At 43.9% G+C, this 18048-nt stretch overlaps 1 protein-coding gene across 2 annotated transcripts in view; it reads right to left on the reverse strand.

Moving 5' to 3' along the window:
- Positions 1–2912: 2912 nt before the first annotated feature.
- The window catches only part of LOC124003012 (receptor tyrosine-protein kinase erbB-3-like), a 36511-nt gene continuing 21375 nt past the window's right edge, over positions 2913–18048 (reverse strand). Inside the window, exons 11-29 of one of the 2 annotated variants that reach the window (XM_046310928.1) lie at positions 17937–18027; positions 17626–17643; positions 16610–16827; positions 16245–16377; positions 16035–16128; positions 15686–15840; positions 15550–15603; positions 12471–12612; positions 12209–12328; positions 11959–12057; positions 8643–8828; positions 8403–8558; positions 7105–7180; positions 6830–6976; positions 6553–6650; positions 6136–6321; positions 5860–5919; positions 5441–5711; positions 2913–5186 (exon numbers count right to left, since the gene is read on the reverse strand). In XM_046310928.1, coding sequence (XP_046166884.1) covers positions 4546–5186; positions 5441–5711; positions 5860–5919; positions 6136–6321; positions 6553–6650; positions 6830–6976; positions 7105–7180; positions 8403–8558; positions 8643–8828; positions 11959–12057; positions 12209–12328; positions 12471–12612; positions 15550–15603; positions 15686–15840; positions 16035–16128; positions 16245–16377; positions 16610–16827; positions 17626–17643; positions 17937–18027 — 2945 coding nt within the window. In that variant the 3' untranslated portion in view covers positions 2913–4545. The remainder of the gene's footprint in view (positions 5187–5440; positions 5712–5859; positions 5920–6135; positions 6322–6552; positions 6651–6829; positions 6977–7104; positions 7181–8402; positions 8559–8642; positions 8829–11958; positions 12058–12208; positions 12329–12470; positions 12613–15549; positions 15604–15685; positions 15841–16034; positions 16129–16244; positions 16378–16609; positions 16828–17625; positions 17644–17936; positions 18028–18048) is intronic. The other variant, XM_046310929.1, reaches the window with a different exon arrangement.

Genomic DNA, 18048 nt, shown 5'->3' on the forward strand with positions numbered 1-18048 from the left:
CCATAGTCCCTGTGCCCCAAAAGGGAAGTTAACCTGCATACATGACTACCGCCCCATAGCACTCACGTCGGTAGCCATGGAGTGCTTTGAAAGGCTGGTCATGGCTTACATCAACATCATCATCCCAGAAACCTTAGACCCACTCCAATTTGCATACCGCCCCAACAGATCCACAGATGACGCAATGTCAGTCGCACTGCACAATGCCCTTTCTCACCTGGACAAAAGGAACACCTACGTGAGAATGCTGTTCATTGACTATAGCTCAGTGTTCAACACCATAGTGCCCACAAAGTTCACCACTAAGCTAAGGACTCTGGGACTAAACACCTCCCTCTGCAACTGCATCCCAGACTTCCTGAATGGCCTACCACAGGTGGTAATGGCAGGCAACAGCACATCTGCCACTGATCCTCAACACGGGGGCCCCTCAAGGGTGTGTGCTTAGTCCCCTCCTGTACTCCCTGTTCATCTACGACTGCGTGGCCAGGCATGATTCCAGCACCATCATTAAGTTTGCTGACGACAACAACAGTGGTAGGCCTGATCACTGACAACGATAACACAGCCTATAAGGAGGAGTCAGAGACCTGGCAGTGAGGTGTCAGGACAACAACCTCTCCATCAACGTGAGCAAGACAAAGGAGCTGATCGTGGACTACAGGAAAAGGAGGGCCGAACACACATTCATTCACATTGACGGAGCTGCACACGGCAAGCGGTACCGGAGCACCAAGTCTAGATCCAAAATGCTCCTTAACAGCTTCTACCCCCAAGCCATAAAACTGCTGAACAATTGATCAAATGGCCACCCAGATTATTTTGTATTCACAAACCCCCCCCCCCTTGTTTTTAAACTACTGCTATTCGCTGTTTATTATCTATGCATAATCACTTATGCTCCTACCTACATGTACAAATGACCTCGACTAACCTGTACCCCGGCGCATTGACTCGGTACCGGTACCCCCTGTTTATAGTCTCGTTATTGTTATTTTATTGTGTTACTTTTTATTTTATTTTTTACTTTAGTTCAATTAGTATATATTTTCTTGAGCTGCATTGTTGGTTAAGGGCTTGTAAGTAAGCATTTCACATTAAGGTCCCCAACTCTTGCATTCGGCGCATGTGACAAATCAAATTTGAGTATGCCACCAATGCAATTCCAATACATCCACTGATTTTTACTTTTTTTTGTCAAATGAATAAATAATTGTCTTTTGGGGAATTTATATAATTACATTCCGACCTTGTTTACTGTTATCTAGTCCAAATATGGAAAGATTCCACTATTTATTTCTGTTTAAATTACTTTCATTGGGGAACTTTTATTTTGAAGCCAAACCGTCAAGTCCACAATTGTGGTTAATCCTTATTGTGGCTATCTTCACACAGGTACCGCCACTACCAAGCCAGAGATACTTATTAGGAGATGGTAAACTCGTTCAAGACGACAATGAATTGCGCGGTGCATTCTGGGCGATTATGGGACAAGGAGAGCTCTCCTTCGAGGTTTGAATGGGAGTCAATTTGACGCTGGCTCAAAAACCCAACATAAGCATGAATTTCGTCAACAAGAAGTGCAACATTACCAATATTTTCAAAGATGTGAGGTAAATAACTTGCTCTCTGTAATATTGTATAGCTTTGGAATCGTGAGATTACGTACTTTCGATGAAAATAGGCACGTTTCTCCACGCATACCCTGACTTTGAGAAGGGATAACGTGAACGCGATTGGTCGACAGTCTGCTGGGTGGGGCGTTGTATATTATCCATTCATTGCCCAATGTGATTCCTATCTCCTCCTTTCTGTAATATCAGTTACATTTAAGGGGTTTTATTGTCATGGGAAACATATGTTAACATTGCCAAAGCAAGTAAAATAAACAAGTGAAATAAACAGTAAACAAAAGTGAAAAACAGTATGTACAGTAAACATTACACTTACAAAAGTTCCAAAAGAAAAAAGACTATCTCTGACCAAGCTCCACTTCATGTAGCTGCTCAAGCCCCTGATTCTCCAATCTCATCCTATGTTCTTGCTACGTAAGAAAAAACGTCACAACCAAATAGGGCTTTATGGTCTAAATCAGGGATGGGCAACTTGATCAGGATGGGGGTTAAAAATAATCTGAACTCATGAGGGGCCACAGTTGCTCGCGGGTCTGTGTACACACTTTGTTCCATCTGCTGTTGTAAAAAGGGCTCTCTAAATACATTTGGTTGATAGAAATAGGCAGGGTTTATGATCCTTGGGACATTGCTACCCTAAACCCTAAAGCACTTTTCACACAGCCAGTGGAATATCGTTGAGTTACGACTTGATAACTTGTAGAAAATGATCCAGTTTCCCACCTGGGAAGTTTCGGAATCAACCAGTATGAAGGTCCACGCAAAATAACTTAAGTTCATTTTAATGAAGAGGCTCCAAGTTTCCATTAGCATGTGAACACGGTGTTATTTGAGCATCTTTGATTTCCTTGCGCCTCTACCGAAGACTGTAGGGACAGCCGCATCAAGGTGCCATCCCACTTCTGACACCAATGTGTACATTCTGGCCTGGGTCGCATCCTTATCGTGACTCAATCTACAATCCCTGAGACAGTCAGTCCAACACCTTAACCGTTATGCACAGAGAATAACTTGACAAGGACACTAATTGTTGTACTAACGTCACTATAAATGTGGTTCCTGGGATGTTGTTTCAGGTGTTGAGCTCTGGTAATATGCTCAGCCCAACTGGAATAACGACAACATGGAATGTGCCTATTCATTTCTCACTTACCCCAATGAATGGGACTGTGTAACAAGTGAACAGCAAGATACCACAGAAATGAATTAAACATCTGTTATCAACAAACAGATTGTGAATTATGCGCATTCTCACTAATTAATGACAACAATCACATACATTCTTCAAAAGTTTTATTATGTAGAAAATACTCAATAATATCACTTAATGTTACATTAACATTTTCAAAACATGAAAATACCATAGAAAAATAACATTGTACAAAACCATTTTTTGTTCTTATAAGTAAAAACATATACAAAGCTTATAATCGGGCCGTTTCTATTAGTGCTTCACACACTCACAGTGCCTTACACTTATAATACAGTATCATATTTCAAAGAAAGGAAAAACATCCCAAAGCCTATGTTATTATGGCTAAAAAACATGATCAATGTAAACCTGTAACAGACACATTAATGGCTGAACTTCCTGATTTGGCTTCTTTTTTGGCTTGGTCATTAAGAAATGCAGCAGCCATGACTGAAGCCAAACAAGAGTTGTCTTGTAAGGTGGTTTAATGTGGGTGTCTTGTGTGTGTGTTCATATGTGGCAAGCTTTTGTACATTCACTCTACCAAAACAGTACACAGTTACAGTAACTCACCCTTCTAGATATCTTGAAACCAGGTTTTGTGTCTTAAAGTTGCCTAAGATAGGTAGTGCTAGCCAATTGTTTTTTGCCAGTTAGCTTCTGCAGGCTAGTATGTGACCGTGGCAAAGTAGATTTTTCATGTTGCACATCTTTTAATTGTCTCATTAAATGCATTCAATATTTGTTTATGAATTTCTACAATTTATAGTTTGTATTAGGTTTTTAAGTCATTTAAATTTGGAACTATTGATATTTAAAAAATATTGTCCCATGTACCATTTACTGATGGTCCATCTAGCCCCATAGCTATCTAGCCCCATGGGTATCTAGCCCCATGGGTATCTAGCCCCATGGGTATCTAGCCCCATGGGTATCTAGCCCCATGGGTATCTAGCCCCATGGGTATCGAGCCCCATGGGTATCGAGCCCCATGGGTATCTAGCCCCATAGCTATCGAGCCCCATGGGTATCGAATGTCAAATCAAATGGACTACGGGCATTACAACCTCCAAATTGATGACTGCTTAGTGGGCAGGATTGAAATAAACCCAAACCCAGGAAAACTATTACGGTACCGTTTATTCCGTGACATAAAATATTTTCCTATCATCTCGCAAATCTCTGTAATGAACGAGACTGACTTTATGATTTACACTTTGTTTTGACACTAGAATGCATGTTTCTGACTCATTGATGCCACATAGAACATTTTTAAAACAAGAAGTAGCTTTTTAGTGTCAGTTGCTCTTTAAAATACAAAAATGGCACACAGAGATATGTCTTAAATATTTTTGATATTTGGATGGCTCTGGATTGGTTTCTCCCCTCTCCTGGTCCTTCATTGAATTCAATGGACATGGAAAAGCTACAGAGGCAGCTATCCCCTTCAGGTTTGATGAAGGAGGTCCACTTCCCTACGTGCTCACAGCGTTAGGCTTCAGGAACAACCTGCTCTGCCAGTAGTCTGGATTGTCAAATGAGCGATCTCCGCCACCAGGCTCCCCCACCCCTACCCCTGCACGCACTTTTACAAATGCCCCCATCCCTGTGTGCTGACCCCCCATGCCCCCCACTACACCCTCACCTTCTCCCTGCAAATTCTCATACTCCACTGGGTCCCCAGCTCCAGGGGCAGCCAGGGAATCCATGTCCTCGTACTCATCCACCTCTCCCTCTCCTCCTCTCTGCATCCCCAGGCCCCTCCCTGCTTCGCAGAGCCTGCCGCAGCTTGGGTTGCCTGTTAGTGTAATGATAGTCGTCCTCTTCTACGTATTCATCGTCCTCTTCCTCCACCTCTCTCTCGTCTCTCATCCGCTGTTTGGGCATAGCTCCAGGATGAGGGACAACTCGTGTTGGGGGATCGTCCGGTCTTTCACTGGCCTCTGGTCCAACACTTCGAATGTCCATGTACTCATATTCAACGTCACCAGAGCCCCTTTCCTCCATTTTGTCTGAATCAGAGTTGAGGGCAGGGAATTCATAGTCCTGGTGTTCTTCATTCTTGGTTTGGCCTCCCCTGTTCTCACCAGCTGATGTCCTGTGCCCCGTGCACTCTGTATACTCTGTGTCCAGGGATGGCAGAGAAGAGCGTTGCCTCTTGTTCATCTTCAACCAATGGCCATCTTTGGAGTGGCCAGGCTGCTGCCTGGGGGAGAGAGTCATCATGAACGCCTGTTTGTTCATGTACTCATATTCTTCACAGGAACTGTCATTGTCCTCCGAGGGTCCTGATGGGTATGAGGGGACCTTGGACATCCTCCCGTGAGGAAGGGTGACCCGTGAGCTAGACAGTAGCGTATCTGGAGAACAGTGACAAGGGAAAGAGGAATGAGTAAGGTGATCCAGAGATCTGAAATGATCTGAGTAATTAACACTGACACTTTCAGTTGTAACAATGACCATGCAACCATTCACAAACAAAAACATGTGACTCTATTTATGGCTTAAAGAAAATATAAAAATGCAATATGTTCAATAGTCAGAAACACAAAGGTATATGTTCCTATACATATTGTGTGGTATGTTTGTTTTTGTGATCCATCTATGGTATCACCTCTCTCTGGACTGTCACCCAGTCCGGGGAGCACGTATCCGTTTTGGTCCTCCTCCCCCTCTGTGTCAGGGGAGGGGGTCTCAGACAGCACCCCTGACATGCTGTCCCTCTGGGACATGTAGGCACTGTCCTCCCGATGCCGCTTCCTCTGCAGGCTGCCAGCCAAGTCCTCGCTCATCTCCAGCTCCACCAACGTGCCCCGCCCCTCGGAGCTCTCTGACACAGTGCGGGCGGAGTTGAGGCGTGAGCGAGATGCTGGGGACCACACCATCTATATAGAGGAACAGGGGGTATAATGTCAAACGAGTGATCAACCCTATAGGCTTGATATAGGCTGGAAGACTTTCAATAATACATGTGTTAGCATGTAAACGTTTTCAGTAGGTTTTCATGTATCTTTATCATCTCCAGTGATTGACCTGAGAGTTATCCAGTCCTGGGTTCATGGGCAGGTATCCAGCCTGACTGCTGTGAACACCCTGAGGGGAATACAGGACGGGGTGGGAGTTAGAAAAACAACTTGGTGAACAAAAGGTTGTTTCGATCTGCCCATCTTATATATTGACGACCTGACCAGGACTATAGGCTATAACTTGGATTTTCCTGGTCAGGTCACATGGTCTGAAAAAACCTCCTGGCCCCATACAGTTTAAAAAATGTATGCATCGGGAGAGATGCCTTATATGAGCCCTCACCCTGTGGCTTTCCATTCGTGAGAGTCGAGAAAGACTCCTGGCCTGTGACAGATAGAGAGGAGGTGTGGCCATGCCGTCCCCTAGCCTCTCCTCATCCTGGTCCTCCAGCCCCGCCTCCATGTGATCCAGCTCTGTAACTCTGTGGTGAGAATCGTCTGAGGGAGAGTCAGACGGGCTGCAGTCCCCCTGGTGAACAGAGGAAGATAAAGAAATAAACTTCAATCATCATCATCACTAACAACATTATTATTATCCTGATGAGCTGACATTTGGTGTGGATGAACAAGAGTGTGACTCAGGCAAAGAGCACAGTCTTAGGACTGTATTGATTGGCATTTGGGAGTGAACTCCAAAAAACACATTCTTAGCAAACATTGATTTATATGGCTGTCTCCCAGGTGTGGCATTCTATCTTACCTTGATCACAAGGTACCGAGGCGGGTCCCTGGCCATTCTGGTAAACTCATTGGCCAGTTCCTTGAAGGTGGGACGGACATTCTCGTCAATCATCCAGCCTGTAAATGATGATAATGCCACATGAGTCCCATTTGAAAATATTTTCAGTTGTTTGAACATTCTTTATATACACTATACTTTCATAGCAAAACAAATGATTACAATGCAACGTAGTCTTAACACATTTCACACAGATCTGATAGGTATTGAGGGTGAAGGAGAGAGGGTCGGCACTCACACTTGACCATGACCATGTAAACATCTATGGTACAGATGTGTGGCTGGGAGAGACGTTCGCCCTTCTCCAGCAGGTCAGGCACTTCCTGTGGACGCATCGTTGAGTAGGGCTCCGCCCCGTATGACATCATCTCCCACACGGTCACTCCTGCAAGATGGAGTAATATAATTGACATTCTAAAATCCTGGTAACTCAACATACACATAAGTACTTTCAAGTTACCGTTGATATAAAAGTCTATAAGAAGCACATGAAACATACACACAGTGACTCACCATAGCTCCAGACATCACTTTGATGTGTGTATCTGCGGAACAAGATGCTCTCCAGAGCCATCCATTTGATAGGCGTCTGTGGTGAGAAAGACAAGACAGGGAACTATGTCACCATGAGTTGCACCCAGTTCAAAGCCCGTGGCCACTGGGAAAAAACACCTATTAGGTAAGTGTTCATGGCAACAATGCAAAACACATAGAGAAACAGGCCACGTATCTAGTCAACATCTCACCTAACAGAAAATACACAGGCCACGTATCTAGTCAACATCTCACCTAACAGAAAATACACAGGCCACGTATCTAGTCAACATCTCACCTAACAGAAAATACACAGGCCACGTATCTAGTCAACATCTCACCTAACAGAAAATACACAGGCCACGTATCTAGTCAACATCTCACCTAACAGAAAATACACAGGCCACGTATCTAGTCAACATCTCACCTAACAGAAAATACACAGGCCACGTATCTAGTCAACATCTCACCTAACAGAAAATACACAGGCCACGTATCTAGTCAACATCTCACCTAACAGAAAATACACAGGCCACGTATCTAGTCAACATCTCACCTAACAGAAAATACACAGGCCACGTATCTAGTCAACATCTCACCTAACAGAAAATACACAGGCCACGTATCTAGTCAATATCTCACCTAACAGAAAATACACAGGCCACGTATCTAGTCAACATCTCACCTAACAGAAAATACACAGGCCACGTATCTAGTCAACATCTCACCTAACAGAAAATACACAGGCCACGTATCTAGTCAACATCTCACCTAACAGAAAATACACAGGCCACGTATCTAGTCAACATCTCACCTAACAGAAAATACACAGGCCACGTATCTAGTCAATATCTCACCTAACAGAAAATACACAGGCCACGTATCTAGTCAACATCTCACCTAACAGAAAATACACAGGCCACGTATCTAGTCAACATCTCACCTAACAGAAAATACACAGGCCACGTATCTAGTCAACATCTCACCTCACAGAAAATACACAGGCCACGTATCTAGTCAACATCTCACCTCACAGAAAATACACAGGCCACGTATCTAGTCAATATCTCATCTAACAGAAAATACACAGGCCACGTATCTAGTCAACATCTCACCTAACAGAAAATACACAGGCCATGTATCTAGTCAACATCTCACCTAACAGAAACGAAACAGGATGGTTTTTCCAGAAGAAGATAAAGATAAATAGTAGGCTGAGACATAGTCCGGAATAACTCGTTTATGGACAATGGGACCTAACCAAGAAGCCAACACACCTTGACCTCATTGTAGAAGTACTTCTTGTCGTCAGGGTATAGCAGGTCTGCGATGCCATAGTCAGAGATCTGGACCATGTAGTCACTTTTCAAGAGAACATTCCTGGCTGCCAGGTTTCTGTGGACCATCCTGTGTTCCTCCAAATAGTACATACCCTGACGGGGGAGAGGACACACACCTCAGTCGCATAAACAATAACATGCACGCATACACAACCACACACACACACTGTATCTCACCTTGGCAATCTGCACACACCAGTTGAGCAGCCTCTGTGGGTCCAGGCTATCCCTGTAGTGCCTGATGTGCTCCAGTAAGGACCCCTGAGTGCTGAGCTGGGTAACCAGCTGAAGACTTGCACCTGGACAGACGCCTAAGAGCCTGACTATGTACTGGTGGTCCAAGCTACCCATCGCCAACATGTGCTGCAGGGGTTATTAGAAAAATCTGCATTAGTAAACAGAGTCAAGCTAAGTGTTATCAGGTGAGTTATGATTTGAAGGGGAAGATGTTCTTGAGAATGGGTATGTGAGATATACACCACCGTTCTAAAGTTTGGGGTCACTTAGAAACGTCCTTTTTAAAGAAAAGCACATTTTTTGTCCATTAAAATAACATCAAATTGATCAGAAATACAGTGTAGACATTGTTAATGACTATTGTAGCTGGAAACGGCTGATATTTAATGGAATATCTACATAGGCGTACAGAGGCCCATTATCAGCAAACATCACTCCTGTGTTCCAATGGCATGTTGTGTGAGCTAATCCATGTTTATCATTTTAAAAAGGCTAATTGATCATTAGAAAACCCTTTTGCAATTATGTTAGCACAGTTAAACTGTTGATCTGATTAAAGAAGCAATAAAACTGGCCTTCTTTAAACTAGTTGAGTATCTGGCACAACAGCATTTGTGGGTTCAATTACAGGCTCAAAAAGGCAAGATACAAAGAACTTGCTTCTGAAACTCGTCGGTCTATTCTTTTTCTGAGAAATAAAGACTATTCCATGTGAGAAATTGGCAAGAAAATTAAGATCACGTACAATGCTGTGTACTACTCCCTTCACAGAACAGTGCAAACCGGCACTAACCAGAATAGAAAGAGGAGTAGAAGGCCCCTGTGCACAACTGAGCAAGAGGACAAGTACATTAGATTGTCCAGTTTGAGAAACAGATGCCTCACAAGTACTCAACTGGCAGCTTCATTAAATATAGTGAGGGAAAAAAGTATTTGATCCCCTGCTGATTTTGTACGTTTGCCCACTGACAAAGAAATGATCAGTCTATAGTTTTAATGATAGGTTTATTTGAACAGTGAGAGACAGAATAACAACAAAGAAATCCAGAAAAACGCATGTCAAAAATGTTATACATTTATTTGTATTTTAATGAGGGAAAAAAAGTATTTGACCCCCTCTCAACCAGAAAGATTTCTGGCTCCGAGGTGTCTTTTATACAGGTAATGAGCTGAGAGCACATTCTTAAAGGGAGTGCTCCAAATCTCAGCTTGTTACCTGTATAAAAGACACCTGTCCACAGAAGCAATCAATCAATCAGATTCCAAACTCTCCACCATGGCCAAGACCAAAGAGCTCTCCAAGGGTGTCAGGGACAAGATTGTAGACCTACACAAGGCTGGAATGTGCTACAAGACCATCGCCAAGCAGCTTGGTGAAAAGGTGACAACAGTTGGTGCGATTATACGCAAATGGAAGAAACACAAAATAACTGTCAATCTCCCTCGACCTGGGGCTCCATGCAAGATCTCACCTCATGGAGTCGCAATGATCATGAGAACGGTGAGGAATCAGCCCAGAACTACACGGGAGGATCTTGTCAATGATCTCAAGGCAGCTGGGACCATAGTCACCAAGAAAACAATTGGTAACACACTAATCCGTGAAGGACTGAAAACCTGCAGCACCTGCAAGGTCCCCCTGCTCAAGAAAGCACATATACATGCCGGTTTGAAGTTTGCTAATGAATATCTGAATGATTCAGAGGACAACTAGGTGAAAGTGTTGTGGTCAGATGAGACCAAAATGGAGCTCTTTGGCATCAACTCAACTCGCCGTGTTTGGAGGTGGAATGCTGCCTATGACCCCAAGAACACCATCCCCACCGTCAAACATGGAGGTGGAAACATTATGTTTTGGGGGTGTTTTTCTGCTAAGGGGACAGGACAATATCACTGCATCAAAGGGACGATGGACAGGGCCATGTACAGTCAAATCTTGGGGGAGAACCTCCTTCCCTCAGCCAGGGCATTGAAAATGGGTCGTGGATGGGTATTCCAGCATGACAATGACCTAAAACACAAGGCCAAGGCAACAAAGGAGTGGCTCAGCTCAAGAAGAAGCACATTAAGGTCCTGGAGTGGCCTAGCCAGTCTCCAGACCTTAATCCCATAGAAAATCTGTGGAGGGAGCTGAAGGTACAAGTTGCCAAAAGTCAGCCTCGAAACCTTAATGACTTTGAGAAGATCTGCAAAGAGGAGTGGGACAAAATCCCTCCTGAGATGTGTGCAAACGCAGGTGGCCAACTACAAGAAACGTCTGACCTCTGTGATTGCCAACAAGGGTTTTTCCACCAAGTACTAAGTCATGTCTGCACATCTACCATTCCAGTGTTTAATTGCTATATTGTAATTACTTCGCCACCAGGGCCTATTTATTGCCTTATCTTACCTCATTTGCACTCACTGTATATAGACTTTTTGTTTTTTGTTCTACTGTATTATTGACTGTATGTTTTGTTTATTCCATGTGTAACTCTGTGTTGTTGTATGTGTCAAATTGCTATGCTTTATCTTGGCCAGGTCGCAGTTGCAAATGAGAACTTGTTCTCAACTAGCCTACCTGGTTAAATAAAGGTGAAATAAATAAAACAAATAATGTTTTGCAGAGGGCTCAAATACTTATTTCCCTCATTAAAATGCAAATTAATGTATACCATTTTTGACATGAGTTTTTCTGGATTTTTTTGTTGTTATTCTGTCTCACTGTTCAAATAAACCTACCATTAAAATTATAGATGGATAATTTCTTTGTCAGTGGACAAACGTACAAAATCAGCAGGGGATCAAATACTTTTTTCCCCTCACTAGTAGTGAGGGGAAAAACCCGCAAAACACCAGGCTCAATGTCAACAGTGAAGTGGCGACTCCAGGATGCTGGCCTTCTAAGCAGAGTTGCGAAGAAAAAGCCATATCTCAGCCTGGCTAATAAAAATAAAAGATTAAGATGGGCAAAATAACACAGACACTGGACAGAGGAACTCTGAAGGATAAACTTGGATTAGTTAACATAACGTGCCATTGGAACACAGGAGTGATGTTTGCTGATAATCGGCCTCTGTACGCCTATGTAGATGTTCCATAAAAAATCTGCTGTTTCCAGCTACAATAGTCCTTTACAACATTAACAATGTCTACACTGTATTTCGGATCAATTTGATGTAATTTTAATGACAAAAAAAGTGCTTTTCTTTCAAAAACAAGGACATTTCTAAGTGACCCCAAACTTTTGAACAGTAGTGTATATATATTTTCTTACGTCTGTGATCTCATGGAAGGTCTGCCGCCCCGTTCGATCATGAATAGTCTTTATGGCCACGGGGATCTTCACTGAGTCTCCCTCAGGAATCCAAATGCCCTGAGAAAGGTGGAGGAAAAGACAGAGGTAGAGGGGTTACCTCACAATGAAACAAAGAAAACGTAAGAAGCAAAATTTGGTAAATGATAGAAAGGTGCAGTGGTGATGAAAATAGGGGGTTTAAGAGGCCGACAGTTGATGTTGTAATCACCTTGTGGATGGAGCCAAACACCCCGGTGCCCAGCAGCTTGATCTTACGGAGCTCTCTGACCTTCAGGATCCTCGCATGAACTTTGACCCCCTTCTCACCAGGGTCCAAGGGCTCTAAACTCTACAGACCAACACAAATGCATACAGTTAATATCAGGACATATCAAGACAATAACACACACACACAGACAGTGCTATAAAAAAAATCCTTATTTTCTCTCTCCCTCTCTCTCACTCACACACACCCTCTCTCCCCTCCCCACCTCTCCACTCGCCAGGTATCTCCTCATGGCTCTCTTGCGCCGGATGGCAAGACCTCTGCGGTACAGAACACTCATCACAAAGATAGAGATGCCCACTATCACCACTGCCAAAACTCCCAGAACAATGCCTATAATGGGTTGGCTGGAAAGAGACACAGGAAGAGGTATTAGCCAATCGGCAGCTGATATACAGTGCATTCGGAAATAATTTAAACTCCTTGACTTTTTCCACATTTTGCTATGTTAAAGACTTATTTTAGAGAGTATTATAAAAAAAATAATCAATCTACACACAATACCCCATAATGACAAAGCAATAACAGTTGAAATGTTGGCAAATTCAATTGATTGGACATGATTTGGAAAGGCACACACCGGTCTTTATAAGTTCCCACAGCTGACAGTGCATGTCAGAGCAAAAACCAAGACATGAGGTCGAAGGAATTGTGCGCAGAGCTCCAAGACAGGATTGTGTCGAGGCACAGATATGGGGAAGGGTACCAAACATTTCGGCAGCATCGAAGGTCCCCAAGAACACAATGGCCTCCATAATTCTTAAATGGAGGAAGTTTGGAACCACCAAGACTCTTCCTAGAGTGGGCCACCTTGGCCAAATTGAGCAATCAGGGGAGAAGGGGCTTGGTCAGGAAGATGACCAAGACCCCGACGGTCATTCGGACAGAGCTCCAGAGTTCCTCTGTTTAGATGGGAGAACCTTCCAGAAGGAGAACCATCTCTGCAGAACTCCTCCAATCAGGCCTTTATAGTAGAGTAGCCAGACGGAAGCCACTCCTCAGTAAAAGGACTCTCGGAACATGAGAAAAAAGATTCTCTGGTCTGATGAAACCAAGATCAAACTCTTTGGCTTGAATGCCAAGCGTCACGTCTGGAGAAAATCTGACACCTTCCCTACGGTGATGAATGGTGGTGGCAGCATCATGCTGTGGGGATGTTTTTCAGTGGCAGAGACTGGGAGACTAATCAGGATTAAGGGAAAGATGAATAGAGCAAAGTACAGAGAGAGGTCCTTGAGAAAAACCTGCTCCAGAGCACTCAGGATCTCAGACTGGGGCGAAGGTTCACCTTCCAACAGGACAACAACACTAAGCACACAGCCAAGATAATGCAGGAGTGGCTTCCGGACAAGTCTCTGAATGTCTTTGAGTGGCCCAACAAGAGCCTAGACTTGAACCTGATCAAACATCTCTGGAGAGACCTTAAAGTAGCTGTGCAGCAACCCTCCCCATCCAACCTGACAGAGCTTGAGAGATTTGCAGTGACGAATGGGAGAAACTCCCCAAATACAGGTGTGCCAAGCTTGTAGCGTCATACCAAAGAAGACTCGAGGATGTAATTGCTGCCAAACATGCTTCAACAATGCACTGTGTAAAGGGTCTGAATACTTACAGTACCAGTCAGAAGTTTGGACACACCTACTTATTCAAGTGTTTTTCTTTATTTTTACTATTGACTACATTGTAGCCATCAACACTAGGAAATAACACATATGGAATCGTGTAGTAACCAAAAAAGTGTAAAACAAATCAAAATATATTTTCTATTTGAGATTCTTCAAAGTAGCCACCTTTTGCCTTGATGACAGCTTTGCACACTCTTGGCATTCTCTCAACCAGCTTCATGAGGTAGTCACCTGGAATGCATTTCAATTAACAGGTGTACCTTGTTTAAAGTTAATTTGTGGAATTTATTTCCTTCTTAATGAATTTGATCCAATCAGTTGTGTTGTGACAAGGTAGGGATGGTATATTTTTGTAAAAGACCAAGTCCATATTATTGCAAGAACAGCTCAAATAAGCAAAGACAAACGACAGTCCATCATTACTTTAAGACATGCAGGTCAGTCAATTCGGAAAATTTCCAGAACTTTGAAAGCTTCTTCAAGGTCAGTCGCAAAAACCATCACACCCTATGATGAAAATGGCTCTTACAAGGATTACCACAGGAAAGGAAGACCCAGAGTTACCTCTGCTGTAGAGGATAAGTTCATTACAGTTACCAGCCTCAGAAATTGCAGCCCAAGTAAATGCTTCACAGAGTTCAAGTGACAGACACATCTCAACATCAACTGCTCAGAGGAGACTGTATGAATCAGTTCTTCAAGGTAGAAACCACTACTAAAGGACACCAATAGGAAGAAGAGACTTGCTTGGGCCAAGATTCACGAGCAATGGACATTAGACCGGTGGAAATCTGTTCTTTGGTCTGATGAGTCCAAATTTGAGATATTTGGTTCCAACTGCTGTGTCTTTGTGAGATGCAGAGTAGGTGAACAGATGATCTCTGCATGTGCGGTTCCTACCGTGAAGCATGGAGGAGGAGGTGTGATGGTGTGGGGGTGCTGTGCAAGTGACACTGTCAGTGATTTATTTAGAATTCAAGGTACACTTAACCAGCATGGATACCACAGTATTCTGCAGCGATACACCACCCATCCGGTTTGCGCTTAGTGGGACTATCATTTGTTTTTCAACAGGACAATGACAAAACACACCTCCAGGCTGTGTAAGGACTATTTGACCAATAAGGAGAGTGATGGAGTGCTGCATCACATGTCTTCACTATTATTCTAAAATGTAGAAAATAGTTAAAATAAAGAAAAACCCTTGAATGAGCAGGTATGTCCAAACTTTTGACTGGTACTGTATGTAAATGTGATATTTCAGTTTTTGCTTTGTCGTTATAGTGTTAGATTGATGAGGGGAAAAAACTTCTGTAGCTCAGTTGGTAGAGCATGGCGCTTGTAACGCCAGGGTAGTGGGTTCGATCCCCGGGACCACCCATACGTAGAATGTATGCACACATGACTGTAAGTCGCTTTGGATAAAAGCGTCTGCTAAATGGCATATATTATTATTATTATTTATTTTAGATCAAGGCTGTAACGTAAACAAAATGTGGAAAAAGTCAAGGGGTCTGAATACTTTCCGAATGCACCGTACAATAATGAAGATTGCTGTGCTCTAGACTAGAGAACACAGAACACACTTTAATTGTCATTACATTGAGGAGATATCAGGTTGTCAGTCACAGGTGGAGAAAAGACAGAGGCTCCACTCACCTAGTGGTTAATCTGGACGAGTCCAAACAGTCCCCAATGCCTGGCCCTGAGCAACTGAAAACACAGAACAGAGAGATATTTAACACGCATGTACACACACACACACACCTCCCCCATTCTCTGACTCGTTTCTCACCCCTGGGTGCAGTTGAGGTGGCAGGGCTCACAGCGTCTCTGCTGGTTGGGGTACTTAAAGATGAGACCCTTCTCCCCCATCACTCCCTCAGGGCATGAGGACACACAGTGGGGACCGTCCCTCAGACTGGCACACACCACACACTTATTAGCTCCCTGCAGAGAGACAGAGAGGGAGAGAGAGAGGACCATTTCCATGTAACTGTGGTCCAAAATATCCCCCGCAAGGTGGCAGTAAAGCACTACATTTCAGATAGTCCTGAGAATTTTGAGAGACACTTTTCAACTGATCCCTCTGAGCTTATGTCTTTTTATGACACATTGAGAGATATGGTCAGAGGTGTGCATACCGGTCCTGTGCAGGTGAACCGTCCCTCCTGGACCTCACACTCTGAGTGACAGGGCATACATTCGCCCTTTGGACCTGCAAACTCACGCCCCTCCCTGGAGAAAAACAGAGATTGAGATTGAAAAATAGGTTGAAAACATAGTCACACACACACACATTGAGACATACTCTACATTATGATAAAGATACATTGTTTTGACTGACTACTGACCCAGTGAGAAATCTGCACTGATGGACACAGGTTCCTCCTCGGTTGAAGTTCTTACAGGACATACACTGGTCCGGACCAGGACCCCAACACCCCTCCAACGAACACAGTGGGTCACACATGTGCCCCTCCTCAACTACACACACACACACACACACACACACACACACACACACACACACACACACACACACACACACACACACACACACACACACACACACACACACACACACACACACACACACACACACACACACACACACACACACACACAAAACTATTAGTTCTTCACTAGTTTACCTGCCATATTCACTCAATGATTTTGAGATTTCACCCAGTCTCTCTCCTCAGTCCCCCTGTCTCACCACACTGGCTCTGGAGACGATTCTCCTTGACGTCAATGTTCTTCTGGCGGCGCTGTGGGCGGGAGCTGCTGCTGAAGAGGCGTGTCCAGTTGACGGTGTGGTGGTAGCACAGCTTCTTGTTTCCTGTGATGTAGACGCCGCCGTCGTTGATCCTCCGCAGCGAGCGCAGCCCCAGAGATGTCAGGGACGGGATGCGCATCACCAGCAGGGAGTAGCCCCTGAACAAGAGAGAGGAGTCAATAACACAGGAGGAGGAAGATGAGCAGGGCAGAGGGGTAGAGAGAGGCAGTGGGAGAGTGGGTCAAAGGTGAGGGAGCAGGGAGAGGAGAACCATCAGGGTGGAGGGAATGGAGGATCCTTCAGACAAAATATGTACAAATGTATACTTTAGCTGGGAACATCAAGTCAGGACAGATTAAAAAAATGAATCGCACATTCGTCATTGCTGCTCCCAAACACTAATTGTCTACCAGCAGACAGAAAATATGTATGTTGCTATGTAGGGAATGTACAGTATATGTCATTAATATATAATATATATATGCCATTTAGCAGACGCTTTTATCCAAAGCGACTTACAGTCATGTGTGCATACATTCTACATATGGGTGGTCCCGGGGATCGAACCCACTACCCTGGCGTTACAAGCGCCATGCTCTACCAACTGAGCTACAGAAGGACCACATTGTCTTTGAGATTAGTTTGATCAATACCACCTATTCACCCAGTGACTCCCAGTACCCAGCTCTTCACTTATACGTAGAAGTGTGTATGGTCATATGGTATGATCAAGTTCAAAGTACAATCATGAGGATAGTGGTTACCTTATACCTCAACACAAATCCCTCACCCACCACCACCAACTGAGACACTTCTCATACAGTTCAAGACGCAACACATAACCAATTCTGAGTAAAATGTTGCTTAGCATAGTCACAGGTGATAAGGAGGAAATTGTGTAAGTATGATGTCATACCAGGAAGATTAGTAAAACAGCTGTCACAAACACACTGTACCTTTTAGAGCGCCCTCCTCTGATGGGACAAACAAGACAGAGAGAGAGACAGAAGAGACAGAGAGAAGAACAGAGTAGAGAATGAGAAAAAGGGTGAAAGAGGATGAGAGATAAAGTGGTGACAAGACACACAAGACACAACAGGTCAGTCTATGCATGCATGTCTACAATGCAGTTGAACACAGATGGAAATGGTGATGGGTTCAGTGGACACATACTGTAGAATGTGAACAAGATATGTCTTTAGTGCAGAGAGACAGAGACACAAGTATAACGTCAGACAGTGAGGGAGACAGACAGACAGATCGTCACCTGTAAAGGGTTCTTCCTTGTATGGTTGTCAAGTTGGAGAACACCGACAGGTCTGTCAGAGTTTCCGGCCATGACTGGATACTCAGAATGTCTGGCAACCGGAGAAGGTGTG

Source organism: Oncorhynchus gorbuscha, linkage group LG18 (genome assembly GCF_021184085.1).
Source record: "Oncorhynchus gorbuscha isolate QuinsamMale2020 ecotype Even-year linkage group LG18, OgorEven_v1.0, whole genome shotgun sequence".
NCBI lineage: Eukaryota > Metazoa > Chordata > Actinopteri > Salmoniformes > Salmonidae > Oncorhynchus > Oncorhynchus gorbuscha.